We start from the raw sequence: 15612 nt of genomic DNA, 5'->3' as shown, positions 1-15612 counted from the left end.
GGAAGTGACACTGCACCTGTGCAGGCCGGGCTGCAAGGTGGGGGCTGAGTGTGGCACAGATTTGGTGGATGAAGCACTGGGATCAGCAGCTGCATTGGGGATGGCTCCACAGGGATAGATGGTGCATAGCATGGGAAAAAATTGTGGGGGCATCCCTGGAGACCTCAGTAGTTAAAGTTGCTCCAACACTTCCCATTAGAAGACCATGTTTTTGGTACCTTATATTTTTGCCAAACTTCAGTCAATTTGGGCTTAAGTTTTCTGTGCCTGATGTCAGCCTGATTTCCCCCCCATCCCCCCAAAAAAATCAAAGTTAATCTCTTTCTGAGGTTGAGGTTACGGGAAAACATGCTTTGTTTTGTTCAGGTTAACGGATTTGCATAACCATTTTATTGACAAGCGCTAGCTCCTCCATGCTTTGGCTCCAGAGTTTGTAATTTGACCATGGGGGGAAGAAGTGTTGTTAGGGTCAGGCGTGTGCCTTTTGCCAACTCTGTGAACAGCTATCCAAATTATGAGCCTCTGAAAGTCTCAGTTCACAGATGCTCACAGACTCATTAAAGTTTGGCAGCTAAATTGTCTGAAGGTTCTGTCTGCACTGGGCATGCACCACCCAAGGGCTGTGGGGACTGAGCAGGACTTTCCCTGCTGTTGTTCCTCCTGGCTGCTGGGGACCATTGTGACACGGGTCCAGAACTGGGAGCAGGGAGACTGTCTCCTGTGCTCTGAATATCTCAGTGCTCCTGCTGCTGAAGCCCAGATAGCACAGACGAGAAAGAGGAATCAGCTTGACTTGAATTCAGAGGGGTCAGGAGATGGAGAACCTGGGATGAGGACTGGGACAAGGACAGACTGGAGGGCCAAGTGGCAGAAGGCTCTGCAATAAACTAGAGTACACTCCTCCGAATCTGGAATCGAAAACAGGATTCCCGAGTCTCAGTATTCTTCTACAGCTAGCAAAAAGCTTTGATGCCCACTGGCAAAATGTGCCATATCTCCCTCTAGTGGCTGGCCAAAGAGTTTGTCAACTTACTAGTGCTAACAAGTTTCAGAGTAGCAGCCGAGTTAGTCTGTATCTGCAAAAAGAACAGGAGTACTTGTGGCACCTTAGAGACTAACAAATTTATTTTAGCCTAGCTCACAAAAGCTATGCTCTAAGGTGCCACAAGTACTCCTGTTCTTAGTGCTAACAAGTATTCCTCAAATAGCAGAGGTCTGTGACATAGATTAAAAGTTCTAACCCTGCTGATATCAATATGGTTACAGATGACAGAATTTGTTTTTTCCTGTTTGCTTTTTTTTTTTTTAGTCCACAGGAAGTTACATTAAAGAAGGTTGAGGTTGCTAAGCTAGGGTGACCAGACGTCCTGATTTTATCGAGACTGTCCCAATATTTGCTTGTTTGTCCCGCGTCCTGACCGATGTTCGGTCGGGACACTGGACAAACAAGCAATTTTGCCTTCCGTTCCAGTGCGCAGGCAAAGCCCAGAGGGGCTCGCGCCCCCCTGCCCTGACTCCGCCCCCTCCTTCCTCCATTGGACCCCCTCCCCAAATCCCCGCCCTGGCCCCACCTCTTCCCCAAGCACGCTGCATTCCTCCTCCCTCCCAGGCTTGTGCTGATCAGCTGTATGGCAGCACAAGTGCTGGAGGGAGGGGGTGACACCAGCGTGCATGGCGCAGCCATGAAGAAGGTAGGGCCAGGGCGGGGATTTGGGGAGGACAAAATTGCTTGTTTGTCCAGCCTCCCGAGCCACGTGAAGGTGGGAGAGGTCGCAGGGCGCCTGGCCGGGCCGCCAGTGCTGCGCCCAGATCCCGTGCCTGAGGGGCAGAGCTGCCGCCCACCAGCCCCCTTCCTTGGGGTGATTGGTGGCCCCCATTCCTCGAGGGCTCCCATGTCCCCTGGCCCCTTTGCCCAGCTGTTGCATGTGCCATGTGCCCTGCCCCGCACCCCCTGGGGCCGTTCTTGTACGTGGGGCCAGACTCACCCCACGCGCAGGGCAACTCGGTGGGGTCACAGCGGCCGCAGGCTGAGCACGCCCCAGACGCTCACTTCGTAATCCCGGGGTGCTCTGTGCTGCAGGGCAGAGCTGCTGCCTGCCTGAAATGCTGCTGTCTGAGTGGGTGGGATTGCACCAGCTGGGGCCCTTCCCCTATGAGGGGAGGTGGAGACTAGGCGAGCTGGTGCGGGGGTGGGGGGAAGGACCCTCCAGCGGCTTTTTTTTTTGCCCTGCCCCACCCACATCCCGATATTTCACTTTTGTCATCTGGTCACGCTATGCTAAGCGCACAAGAGTTAGGAAATGCCAAAATTAAGGTTGCCTCTACAGCCTTAAATTCAGCCACCTCATGCATATGCATTATGACAGTCTTGAATTACATGCGCACATGCTATTTTTCCCCAAACAGGATACCGATCTCATCCAGTAGGTGTGTGTATGTTACAGGTGTAACCTTTGCACTCCAGCACACAGAACCCCGCCCCCAGAGCATTGATTACATCCGTGGAAGCAGGGAGACAGGTTTTGGGCTTAAGAAAGTAAACTGGGAAGAGATGTAGAAAATCTAAGCCCGGTGCATTTTGAATACCCTGCATTGATTTTTGCACTCCTCTTTTGTTCCCTTGCAGGAAGTGGAAGAGTTCAACTTTATTACACAGTTAGCAGGTTTGACAGACCACCTGCCAGTTGCTATGCGTCTGATGGTATCTACAGGGGAAGAGGATTCTTAAAACTGACCAGTTTAGAAGATTAGAAGAGGAAACTTTCAATTTATAACCTATATCAGAGGATAGAAAAGAACTTTTCTGGTGCCACGTTAGGAAAGATGAGTAGACCTGACCCAGGCTACCCCCCACAACTCAACTGGCTTTCAAGTTCCTTCAAAATGTACCAGGATCGGAGGATATAAAGGGAAGAAATTATGTGGGTTAGGACCAATAACAAACCATTGTCACAGGTTGGTCAGGCAACAGGGCAGGGCTGTATCTCAACGCTTTCACTGTGGACCGAAAGAAACCAAGATGGAAGTCCTTATTCCTTTTGAACCAGTGCCATTCTTACTACAACATGTTTTTATACTAATATATAGCACAATTTAGTTTGTAATCCGTCTGTGAGTTAGTGCGGCTCAATGGATTTTTGCATAATATCTTTGTAAAACTAAGCTAAAGCTTTTTTTTTTCTTTTCTTTTTCCAAGCCTGTTAATGTCGTAGTAGCATGCCTGCATCAGTAGCATGCGCCCGCATTGCATGCCACTCTAAGATAAATATTCATTAAGATATCATGGGGGAAATAAGAATAGAAATGGGAATTCAAAATCTGAAACTAGCCAAAGAAAAGCATTCCGGGACTGGCTAAACATTTTCCAATGAACTTGATGGGCTTAAAAAAACAAAACAACAAAACTGTATCCAATTGGCAGATAATCCTTAAATGGAGGACTCTGAAAAAGTAAGATTATGATTAAAAATCTGACATTAAAGTTTAGGAATCCAGTCCCACAATCCTTACTCCAACTATAGTCCCATTAAAATCAACAAGAGTTTTGCCTGAGTAACAGCTCCTGAATAGAGCACAAGTTTGCTAGCCACAGAATATCACTTTTACTTTGAGAAAGAATATGGTCCCCTTTTAATGTCATAGGCTTCCTTTCCCACATTTTGGGCAGTTCTGATTTACAGTATACGCTAACGTAGAATATTATGGTCATTTTGAATAGATTCACGTGGTACCGTTGGTAATACCAGAGTCAATTCTCTGCCTTGACTGGATACAATGAATAAGGAAGGCTTTTAACAAACATGTGAGACATAGGAAAAACAAAAAGTGACAATTTTGGAGTACGGATGAAGAAAGCAGAGTGTGATTGACAAAAGACTGGTTAGGACACTGATTTTCAAAGGAACAAAAAGTGGTGGCAGAATAAAGAAAGAAAAAATGGGGAAGTGAAATGTGAAGACCACACATGAGAACTCTCCTGCTGAACTGAAAATAATTTGTAACGTTTGGGACACAACCCTGAATTCTTTGTGCCCTCGGTCTTCGAGTCTTGGCCAGTTAATTTGTATAATTTTGGTTGTGCAGTGGAAAGAGAAAACCACCAACATGTACATCGGCCCCTCTGTTAGCAGTGAGTCTTCTGTTTATTGTCCCATCCCAGTACCCTACTCTTTTCACCTTCCTACCTCCCTGACTCGTGTAATTAAAAAGGGGGATTCATAACTGAGCTTCTCAGCCCTTTGTCCATGTAGGGATGTAAAATGGGGCAAGAGCAAAGGAGAGGATGGAAGCAAAGGCGAACACCACACTAAAGAAATAGGCTTCTCTTCCAAGGGAGAAGCGTATTCCACGCAAAAGGATACCTCTAGGCCCACACAATCTGCTAATTACCTGTTGCTCTTTAATCCAAGCCATTCCTCCCTAATCTTGTTCCATTTTTACAGTGTTTTCCCCATTCTCTACCATAAATATTGAATTCACATCTCATCTGGGTCCAAACATGCACCTGTTTAAACAAACAATTTTTAGCCAACCTGATGCAAACATCTGTGTGAACACTTGTGCTTTAGTTTAAACCTGCTATAAACTTAAACTGAAATAAGCCTGTTTAAAACAGAAACAAGACCATGCAGATTTTGGCATCAGTTTAACTACCTACATTTAAAAAACAAACACTTTAGTTAAAACTGTGTCACTCCGCATGCAGAGAAGCCCTTAGTGTTAATGAAAGAGACAGATATCACTGGCTAGAGCCAGGCAGGTGCTAGCAAGTTTTCCCCTCACACAGCTCTGCCATTGCACCTCAATCTTGACCCATCACATCCCTCATTTTCCAGTCGTGGGCTCCCTTGAACACATACTGCCTCTCACACCTGAACTGTGCCAAACTGCATGGGGGTTTGTGACATACAACAAATGGAGACTAGAAAGAGACCAAATTTAGCACCCCTTTTGGTCTAAACAAGAATTGAAACCAAGTGCCAAGAGGTAGAAGCTGAATGCACTACTTATTTCCCTCTGTAGCTTTCTCTGTATACGCAGAGTGTGTGTGTGCAGTTTCCTGCTTTCTCAGCTCTGCAGTTAACTCAGAAAGACTTTGAAAAAAAAATGCTTGTAATCCTATTTTCTATCTTGCTTGTATTTTATTAACCTTTTTAAAAAAAACAGTACCAATAGCAATTTGTGTACTGCCCAGCAGCTATGCTGCCATATTGCTATCAGTAGTAGAACTAAATCTGAGGTACAGTATTTTTAATAGCTTTCCTAACACTGTAAATTAGTTTGTCAATAAATTCAGCAACTGTAACTGATACTCAGTGAATTTGATATCAGTGTGGGATGTAAACAAAATTACTGCCAAACAATGTTACGCTATTTACAGTAAAAACTAATGATGTCTAAATTAGTTTAGTTCTGTGAAGTCATGCCGACTCTAAAACACAGGCACTTTCCTTGCCCTTTTGAGATATGATGAGAGATCTTTTCAATTTTGAAGTAAGCAGTTTCTTAGATTTTGATGTTCTTAATTTTTCAGTGCTCTCTGTTTTTAATGGTTGATAAATGGATAGTTGTAAAAACAGTCTCTATTTAAAAACAAAACAAAATACACCACTAACAAATATAGTTAGTTGTTACTAATCTTATGGATCTAACTTTGCAGGAGGATGATGCTGGGAGGTACAGTATTGTGACTCCATTGTACAAATGCTCTTTGCTTTATTGCATCGATCCTGTGCCTTCTGATGCCTTGATACACTTAAGGGATTTAGAAAATGCATTTAGAAGATTGTAGAACACACACTTCCCTCTCCAGGGGGCAGAGCGCCACATGAAAGAGGAACAGAAACCATATTCTCCACGCAGACAGTAACTCTATTGGTAGAATATCCATCCAAAAAGCCTTAGAACCCAGGTCATGTGATGGGATATTTTCATTTTCTTTTCTTTTTTTAATAACTACTACAGGAAATTAAGATGCAAGCAGTTCCTCTAAAATAAATTCCAGCCTGATTAAGGACAGCATGACAAGCCCCATTAGCAATATATAATTTACAAAGGGTTTGAGTTAAACTTTCAACATCTACTCACCCCATTAGGCATAGGAACTTCAGATCTCTCCAAAGAGTGGGTGATAATACTTCTTTGTATTTAATAATGTAACATCATTGAACATTAGTACCAGTTCTTTATGGGATGACTGTGTACATTTTAGCTGAAGTGTCACTTAATGGCTTTTAAAAAAAGACATAATACACATATGCCCTGAAGCTTCAACTTCTACTGTTGTTACACTCAACTCTCATTTTACGAGTAGTTTTAGAAGAACAGGAGAATGTTCCTTAAATAAGTATAAACTAAGGATAGCATTTTTTAAAAGGCTTAAGGGTGTTAGGCACCCAAATCCTATTGGCTTTCAGCCCAAAAGAACAGCTTTTCTGGGCTCATTCAGATCTGGTTAATCTGTGCATTATTTGTTTGCTGGCCTGGGGCTCTGAAAGGCATCACTGGACTATATGCGATCAAATGAGATACCATGCATCAAGCACTGAGGAAGAGTGCTTATGACATTATGGCTGAATTCCACATAGTGTAATGTTGTACTTATGAGAGGTATATTTTGGCTAATGTATTGTGATGGAGTTGGCTTAGTATGCAGTTAGACTCACTTAAGCAACCATTCAAGCTACCAATACAAAATGGGCTGCTCAATAAAGTGAATTGTATTCAATATTCTCTTCAAGAAGAGTTGCAGGTACTCTGCATCCTGCTGAACTGAGTTCACTTTGAGGAGAGGATGTTGCTGAATAAAAATTCTCTTATACCTCACTGCAATGTCTTGTCCCAGCAGCTGACACAGCCAGTCCCTGCCTCCTACCTGTTGGCTAAAGATTTACTATGGGGCCCACAATTATTTTCCTTTAAAAAAATTTTTTTTTTGTTAAAATGGCATTTGTCCAGTGATTCAGATTAAACAGATCTGACTGTCCTCAGGTTAATATGAGCAGCTCTCAGGCCACTTTAGGTTGGCCTGAGTTCAGCCCAGCTCAGAAAGTTATTTTTTCCCCTCTCCTGCTGGGTCAAGAGGGATGAAAGAAGAGGAACGCATAGGATTCAAGAGTGTTGAAGAATTCCTGGCTCTCCTCCATCACGACGAGGGTCACTAAAAATAGGTATTAAGATTGTCCATAATCATCTTGTTTTAAATATGACTATTAATCTTGATGTTTTTTAAATATTGTATTAATGCTGAGGTTTAGAAACCCAATATAAAAATGACTTTTTTATTTCAATGATTTTTTTGGTATTGTATCCTTCTGAGACCTAATGTTTTTATATGGTAAGCACACACCTGACATTTTGTTATAAATGTATAAAAAACAAGAAACCAAACATGTTCATTGTTTTCTTTGCCTGTAAGAAAACCACAGTCTTACACCTGATAAAAACAAGATATTTTGGAAAAAAAATAGCTTTTTTCTTTACTGGTGCTGAAAGGAATTAATGGTTGATGCAAACAAGATAATAAAATTTCAAGGCTCAAACATTTCTCTGCAGTCCACTTATTACTTTGGTTTCAATGTGTTGGAGTCTAAAAATATTAATGCTGAAAAGAGTCTGTATCATAGTTTTATCAGCTGCATTAAACACATAGGAAGACATTAGTTGCCATCATGAAGAGCTCTGCAATCTAAACTACTAAAGGAAGGGAGAAATAAAGTATTAGCCCTATTTTATAGATGGAGGGATCAGTGGCAGAGAGATTAAGTGACTTTTACGTCATCCCCCAGGAAATCTAGGGTTGACCATAGCATTGAACCTAGAGCTCCCAAGTCCCACTCCAGTGCCTTAGCCACAAGACCATCTTCCTTCCTCTTTCTATAATATGCTAATTGCAAAGCAAAATTTCACAGAGCCAGTGTTTCTTGTTATACAATTGTAAACCTTGGTGCCTCTGTGACTTCAGTCCAATCCCTGAACTAAATAGTAAAGATTCCAAAAAGCCTGTGCTTCCAGTCAACTCAGTTAAAATTAATAAAAAAAAAATACATGAGTGTTCAGAGTTCAGTTTCTATTGACACAATTCACATTACTAAGAAGAGAATCCACTATGGTGTTTCAGCCCTTTTTGCCCATTCCCAAAGGCACCTGAAAAGAACCCACAGGGGCCCTACTATAATTTTCTTTTTTTATTCTTTGATGATAGAAAAAGAAATCTCTAGACCACAAGCCAAGAAGAATGTGTACAGTGCATGCATTTCTTTGGATTAGCTAGGAAGAGACCTTTTCATCGTGTGACACAGAAAATCAGAGACTTGCCCCTGTAGCCTGCTCCCTTATTACCTTCTTGATCTTGTCTGCACCCTACTGTCACTGTTGCACCTTGGGTTGGCAGGCAGTTTGACCGTTGCTGTGGGGAACCCCTGGGGTGTCGGACTTACTCTTTCTTTGACATTCTTCTTGGTCTGTACCTCTTCACCCCCTGCAAACGTCTCTTTACCAGCAGCAGTGGTAGCCCTCAGATGTGATTGTTTTGCATTACAATCGGATCTAGGGCCCCACTGTCACAGGCATTATGGAAACACATAGATACAATCTCTGTCCCAGGCAGGTTACAATCTAATTAGTTACAGGCTTATACAGCACTTTATACCTGTCAGCAAGTACGTCTAACAATACAGACAACAAAAAAGATTCAGGAAATGTTTTTTGAAAAATAGATTCCTTATTAGGCATATTAATACAGAAGTCTGAATAATAATTCATTTAAACTACAATACAGAACCATATTTCCCAGACCCCTCAGAAGCAGTGCAAAGGCTTGGGGGAGTCAGGGGTAATAGAGGCGCTGAGGGAGAGGGAAATACATTGCTGGGAATCAGCCTGCCTAGGTGTGAACTTGGAGGATTGGGGGTATTGGTGGGAAAAGTATGGAACATGGGTTTTTTTTTTTTGGTGGGGGGAGGAAGGATTGTTAAGGAGCTTTCCCCATGCAGACCCAGGCTGACCCCTAGCCTCTCCCATTCAGTCAGGTACATCTGCCCCTGTCCCCTTGTGTTCCTGCACCCGTCATGTGTCCTTGCAGCCCCTGTCCACATGTCCCTCCACTCCCACCATGGCCCTACATCCCTTCCCCATCCCCGTGCTCCCACCCAGCCAGTCCCATCTCTATGTGTCCTTGTACCCCTCCCACATCCCCATGTGTCTTTGTGCCCCTACTCAGCCACCCCTATCCTATGTAGCTCTGTACCCCCTCCCCTATGTGGCCCTGCTCCTCCCTCCCCGGTGGCCCTGTGCCTCCACTCCCATTCAGCCTGTGCCCCAGTCTGTCCTCCCTCACTAGCCTTTATGAGCCCCTCCCACCCCCAGCACGGCACGCTGTCTCCTGGTCTGGCCTGACAGGTGCTGTAAAGAAGGCAGGCTCCTTCTCTTCCCTAACTGTCCGGGAGCTGCTGCGACTTTGTTCTATCACCACAGTGCCCTCTGCTGGGCAAAAGGCAGAACTGCAGCAACATTTCAGCAGCAGATGTTTTTCTGCACAAAAAATAAAAATAAGTGTGGCTCATTAATTATGCACATGTGCAGTAGTGCAGAATTCCCCCAGGAGTCATATAAAAACCACTACAGTAAAACCACAAAGCAGCACTATCTCTAATTTATGGTGTAGTATTTTGCATTGTTGCTGTAGTACAGGTTCCCCCCACCCATACACCCACCCATTTTTATATAAAGACCCTCGCTCAAAAATCAGTAAAATCTGAATCTGCAAAAGGAAGAATTCTAGTTCACCCTCCATACTGTATGCATGTAGGATGGGTGTATAATTCAGGCCAGTTTACTGCTGAGAGTGCTCACAAGTGTGTCAATTAACATTAGCTGTAGGGATAAATTTTGTGGTGTGGACGCATGTTGACTGCAAAATGGGAAATAAGACCAGACCATTTCACACAGCCCAAACACTCCCATAGTAGGAACAAGTATCAGAGGGGGAGCCATGTTAGTCTGGATCTGTAAAAGCAGCAAAGAGTCCTGTGGCACCTTATAGACTAACAGACGTTTTGGAGCATGAGCATCCGACGAAGTGGGGATTCACCCACGAAAGCTCATGCTCCAAAACGTCTGTTAGTCTATAAAGTGCCACAGGACTCGTTGCTGCTTTTATAGTAGGAACCGTTTGTTCAAATCTCTATCAGGTTAAGTAGCAAACAACAACCTAGGCTGCATCTCCCATTACAGACTTCTAGAGTCATCCAGTCCCTGCCGAGGGAGAGCTTTTAAAAACATTTTAAAAGTAGATACAAATACTCATCACCTAAATTAGCAGAGCTTTGCACAAAACCCAAACCGAACACTGCAAATCATGACGTAACATAGTCACATTAATAGCAGCCTGTAAACTCAACCTCAGACTGGAAAAGCAAACAGCAGACACATGTTTGCCTCTGACACTTTTGCAAAGCATAGCAACAGGAAAAGTCAGTCTGATGAGCTTTGGAGGGAACCCTAATGCATTCTTCACTGCTGTGCTGTCATTAGCATAGTGAATATTGATGTCTCTGACCACTTTTCATCTAGCTAAAAGGGAATTTGCCTCACAGATACACATGCCAAGCACTATATTAGCTAGTAATTGATACAAATCCATTTGCTTTAGCCATATGAAATGCAGGGGTTATTACTAGCTTACTGCTGTATTGTGTCAGAGGAGCTGTGCTGCTTGCAAATAATGGTGAAGGATAGAAGTGCATTTCCAAAGAGGAAAAAGATTACAATTTAACCTTGTTAAACTACTGACCCATGTGAATGCCAAGCAGGATAATGTGTGCACATGGTACAGTGCAGTAGGCTGACTATGGGATGAGCGTCTGTATCAACAAACAGCTTTAATAATTATAGAAGAGTTTGAAATTATAGACAAAATGACAGTGACACCCCCATATGGGAAAGAGAAAACTGTGAAGACTTTTTTAAATACAATGGGTAAAGGACTAAACAGTGGTTTCGTGGTCACGGCATAAGGTAGCAGTAGTTCAGGGTACAGCTTTTAAAAACTGGAACTACAAATATAATGAAAACTACAAGCTATGTGCCTAACATTGCCTCAATCATTTTTGCCTTTGTGTTGTAATCCTTTCCCTCACCCTTCATCTGCTTTTGTCTGTTTAAAATTGTAAACCCTTCAGGGCCAGGAACTGTTCTCTTATAATTCTGTGCTCTATTTATATGATAAAACAATACAGTCATTCTAAACTATTGTAGTGACAATGGCACCCATATCACCTTATGCTGGGATCCCACTGAGCGCTCACACACTCAGTATGGGCTAGCTCAGTTCTTGGATGGGAGACCTCCGAAGGGTAGCTAGGTACTTGTAGAAAGTGATGGATTCACTGTTCAGTAAAAAGAACAGGAGTACTTGTGGCACTTTAGAGACTAACAAATTTATTTGAGCATAAGCTTTTGTGGGCTACAGCCCACTTCATCAGGCTGATTAATTAAGATTTGGCTAATTAATTAAGATGAGCTATTATCAGCTGGGCATCAACAATATAGTGGATGAAGCCAAACAACGAAGCTGGAGGTGGCTGGGGCATGTGTTGAGAATGGATGCTGACAGACACCCTCGTATTGCCCTACGATGGACACCACAAGGAAGAAGGAGGAGAGGTAGACCATTGGGGTCATGGCGAAGAACCATTGAAGAGGAAATGAAAGGTATGGGAATGAAGTGGGATGAAATCTGCTGTCTCACTCAAGAACAAAATGAATGGAGGAGAGTGGTTGGCGCCTTATGCTCCACAGGGAGTGAATAAGAAGAAGAAGAAGAATTATCAGCAGGAGAAAAAAAACTTTTGTAGAGATAATGTTTCTGTATGTGCATTTCTATATATCTTCTTACTATATGTTCCATTCTATGCATCTGATGAAGTGGGCTGTAGCCCACAAAAGCTTATGCTCAAATAAATGTTAGTCTCGAAGGTGCCACAAGTACTCTTGTTCTTTTTGTGGCTACAGACTAACACGGCCACTACTCTGAAAACAGTTCGGTAGGTGGCTCTGGTCCCTATAAGCATGAATTCTGAATGAATCCTGCAGTGGAACATAAGTGGCAATGTGATGGTGAAGGTGCTATCTTTCACATGGGTTGGAAGCAGAGATCCTGACTATTTTTTTAATTAAAGATGCCAAGGAATCACAAGACTTTTGGAGCATTGTTAACTTCAGCATCCTGGCCAAATTACAATTTCGATAACATTCTTGGTACCTAAATTCTCTCTACTATTTCAGCTGAGTACAGTAGTCTTCATTTCTTGGTTTAAGCTACAATTGTGTAGTGTTGCAGTGTGCTGTTAAGTACTCGATGCATGCCAGTCAAGAAGTGGTTGCATTTCATTGGTGGTTAAAGTGATCTCTTTGGGTGAAATCCTGGCCCTGCTGAAGTCAGAACTCCCACTGAGTGTTTGTATGTCAGATGATTAAGCACAAAAAGCCCTTTGGGATCCAAAGGGATGAATGGCAGGACACATACAAGACACTAATTAAGTTAAATTTATCCTTAGTCTAATAGGAGGCCAGCAACTGTGCTCAAAATACTTTGCTAATGACATTTACTGTTTTAGTACTCAAACTAATCCTCTGTACTAACCTAGCCCCAAAATAAAGTTGTTTATAAAAATGGCAGTTCAGACTCTGGTAAAAATCTCTTCTTGGTTACATATAATTTCCCTTTGCCATGTTTGCTGGAAAAGCTATTTGTAGCCATGGTACACTCTGCTTTCTAATAGAGAGGGTCTTGTAGTTCACAGCAAGGACCTTATATGCTGTAGTTGCTTCTTTAACTACTTGGAACGGGATTGGGGGAGGACGATTCTTGGCAAATAGGACACATTGCTGCTTACCCCAGTGAGGAATTCTCCACTAACCCTCAATTGGCCTTGTGTATGTTTCAACCTCACCCTAGAACCCTTCCCAGCTCGGCTATTCTATGGACCAACTGTTTGCTCCACTGTTAAATGCCACATTTACGTGTTCTAACTTATGCGTTGACAGAAATAATAGTGGATAAATATTGTATGGCCAGTCTAAAAAAAAAAAGTCAGGTTTCTGTCCAGCCAAAGCACGCAGGTGTACTGGATTTTTGCAGAACATTCCACATGTCAGCTGAATCATCATGTCCACTAAACCTTAAGAGGAGCTACGTACACAGAAAGAGGTCAAGAGGGGAAAAGGCCCATTGGTTTGCCCTGAAAATCATTCATTTCAAGCATACGCAAACTGCTGGCCAGTCAAAGACATTCCAAGGGAAAAATCAAAGAGGAGGCCATTTGCATGCATCTTCCTGCTGGGGAGAGAAGGGAACTGTTCCTCCTGGAATGTTTTTCCATTTCTTTAACCATGGATAACCCCCGGGTCCCGTCCCCCACCCCTCCCCCGTTTTAGCTATTCAGGGCCAGACCCAATCAGGGTCCAAGACAACTCAATGAAACACAGTGATTATTCTAATCAAGTTTTTTGCTTGGGACTAGAAAGGTGTGTCTTTACCATTGGCTCATGACAGAGGCAAAAAGCACCAACAACCTTCCACCTTCTTTCATACGTAGACATCAGAGCTTGATGTCTAAGTTTGGTGCCCAGTTTTGGCAACTCTGGTAGAGTCAGAGAGCAGCCTCTGGAGCCTAGTTCAAGATCTACAATCAAGTAGACAAGGAGGTAGATGCAGAGCTGGAATCCTGAGTTTCCTTGGGGTGATTCCACTCGGTGAGGACATCATTTCTGGCTCCCCGACAGCACTGATAACCTGTGCATGGTAAAGGGTTAGTGGTGCTCTTGTCCAAGAGTACGTGAACTGTTGTAACAAAAATACATTGTCAGATCAGCAGTGGTGTCAGCAGGATTGAGATCCCTCCCCTGACTATGAGCAGACCTTTTAGTTGGCATTGTATGTTGCTTCCTGACTGAGAATGGGGTACCAGTCAAACAGAGATGTAATAGGTTGGTTTCATCTGGTCACAGCTCTCCAGGCAGATGTCACAGTAATGGCTTCTCATCAAAGGTCTGGCAGAACTATGTGCACTAGCATGTACAGCCTGGAGACTGATGTATACTTCAAGCAGCCCCAAATAATAAGAGTGGCAAAATTCAGCTCCACGTCAATAAGCTGAGTGTGGTGACCTCCCCAGGAGGTTCCCGGTAGTTTTCTTTTCAAGGTGATATGGAAAAATTCTTCATTTTCAGGTGTTCCTGGTGAGGGCAATATGTCAGGCTAAAGTCAAGTTTTACTCCCAAATATGTGATAGCTGCTGGGAATGGCAGTAGCCATCCTTGGACATGGGTTGAGATGAGCTGATTGGCAAGATGATTGTTTAGGTGGAAAGTAGCTGCCCCTCTCTTGGTTTCACTAAAAATTACTTTCCATTGCTGAAAGTAAGTGGACAAAGTATCCATGTCTTGTCTGAGATTCCCTCCAAACCTGTGGAAGTTGTTTCCAGTGTCACCAATACAGATGTCATCAGCATACAGTTTTCAGACTGTTTTTCAGGAAGATTGTACGTGTATTATTGAACAGAGGGGCAAAACTGACCCTTGTGGAGGGCCGCTGTGGAGCTGTTTAAGGCAATTGATTTTCACCTTCACTTGCAGGATGAAGCTTTGGTTATGAATAATTTCTTGGATGAACTGCACCATCAGTAAGTGGGAAATGGGATACTGGGAGGAAGCGCAAGCAGGAGAGTGCAAGAGGGAGGACTCCTGTCTCAGACCGAGAAAGCAGGACAATCAGCAAGTTATCTTAAGTGCCTATACACAAATGCAAGAAGCATGGGAAACAAGCAGGGAGGACTGGAAGTCCTGGCAGAGTCAAGGAACTATGATGTGATTGGAATAACAGAGACTTGGTGGGATAACTCACATGACTGGAGTACTGTCATGGATGGATATAAACTGTTCAGGAAGGACTGGTAGGGCAGAAAAGGTGGGGGAGTTGCATTGTATGTAAGAGAGCAGAATGACTGCTCAGAGCTCCGGTATGAAACTGCAGAAAAACCTGAGAGTCTCTGGATTAAGTTTAGAAGTGTGAGCAACAAGCGGGATGGTGTGGTGGCAGTCTGCTATAGACCACCAGACCAGGGGGATGAGGTGGACGAGGCTTTCTTCCAGTAACTAGCACAAGTTACTAGATCGCAGGCCCTGGTTCTCATGGGAGACTTTAATCACCCTGATATCTGCTGGGAGAGCAATACAGACAATCCAGGAAGTTTTTGGAAAGTGTAGGGGACAATTTCCTGGTCCAAGTGCTGGAGGAACCAACTAGGGGCAGAGCTCTTCTTGACCTGCTGCTCACAAACAGAGAAGAATTAGTAGGGGAAGCAAAAGTGGATGGGAACCTGGGAGGCAATGACCATGAGATGGTCGAGTTCAGGATCCTGACACAAGGAAGAAAGGAGAGCAGCAGAATACAGACCCTGGACTTCAGAAAAGCAGACTTTGACTCCCTCAGGATCCCCTGGGAAAATAACATGAGGGGGAAAGGAGTCCAAGAGAGCTGGCTGTATTTTAAGGAATCCTTATTGAGGTTGCAGGAAAAAAACATCCCAATGTGTAGGAAGAATAGTAAAT

The 15612-nt window shown here is 43.4% G+C and overlaps 1 protein-coding gene across 3 annotated transcripts in view; it reads left to right on the top strand.

Moving 5' to 3' along the window:
* The window catches only part of SMPD3 (sphingomyelin phosphodiesterase 3), a 263658-nt gene extending 256117 nt beyond the window's left edge, over window positions 1-7541 (top strand). For all 3 annotated transcript variants that reach the window (XM_039502790.1, XM_039502788.1, XM_039502789.1), the window contains exon 9: window positions 2627-7541. In XM_039502790.1, coding sequence (XP_039358724.1) covers window positions 2627-2728 — 102 coding nt within the window. In that variant the 3' untranslated portion in view covers window positions 2729-7541. The remainder of the gene's footprint in view (window positions 1-2626) is intronic.
* The last annotated feature ends 8071 nt before the right edge of the window (window positions 7542-15612 follow it).

This window comes from Mauremys reevesii, linkage group 16, assembly GCF_016161935.1.
Source record: "Mauremys reevesii isolate NIE-2019 linkage group 16, ASM1616193v1, whole genome shotgun sequence".
In the NCBI taxonomy this organism is placed as follows: Eukaryota; Metazoa; Chordata; order Testudines; family Geoemydidae; genus Mauremys; species Mauremys reevesii.
The sequence above is the reverse complement of the archived record's forward strand: the minus strand, read 5'-3'. Positions and strand labels throughout refer to the sequence as shown.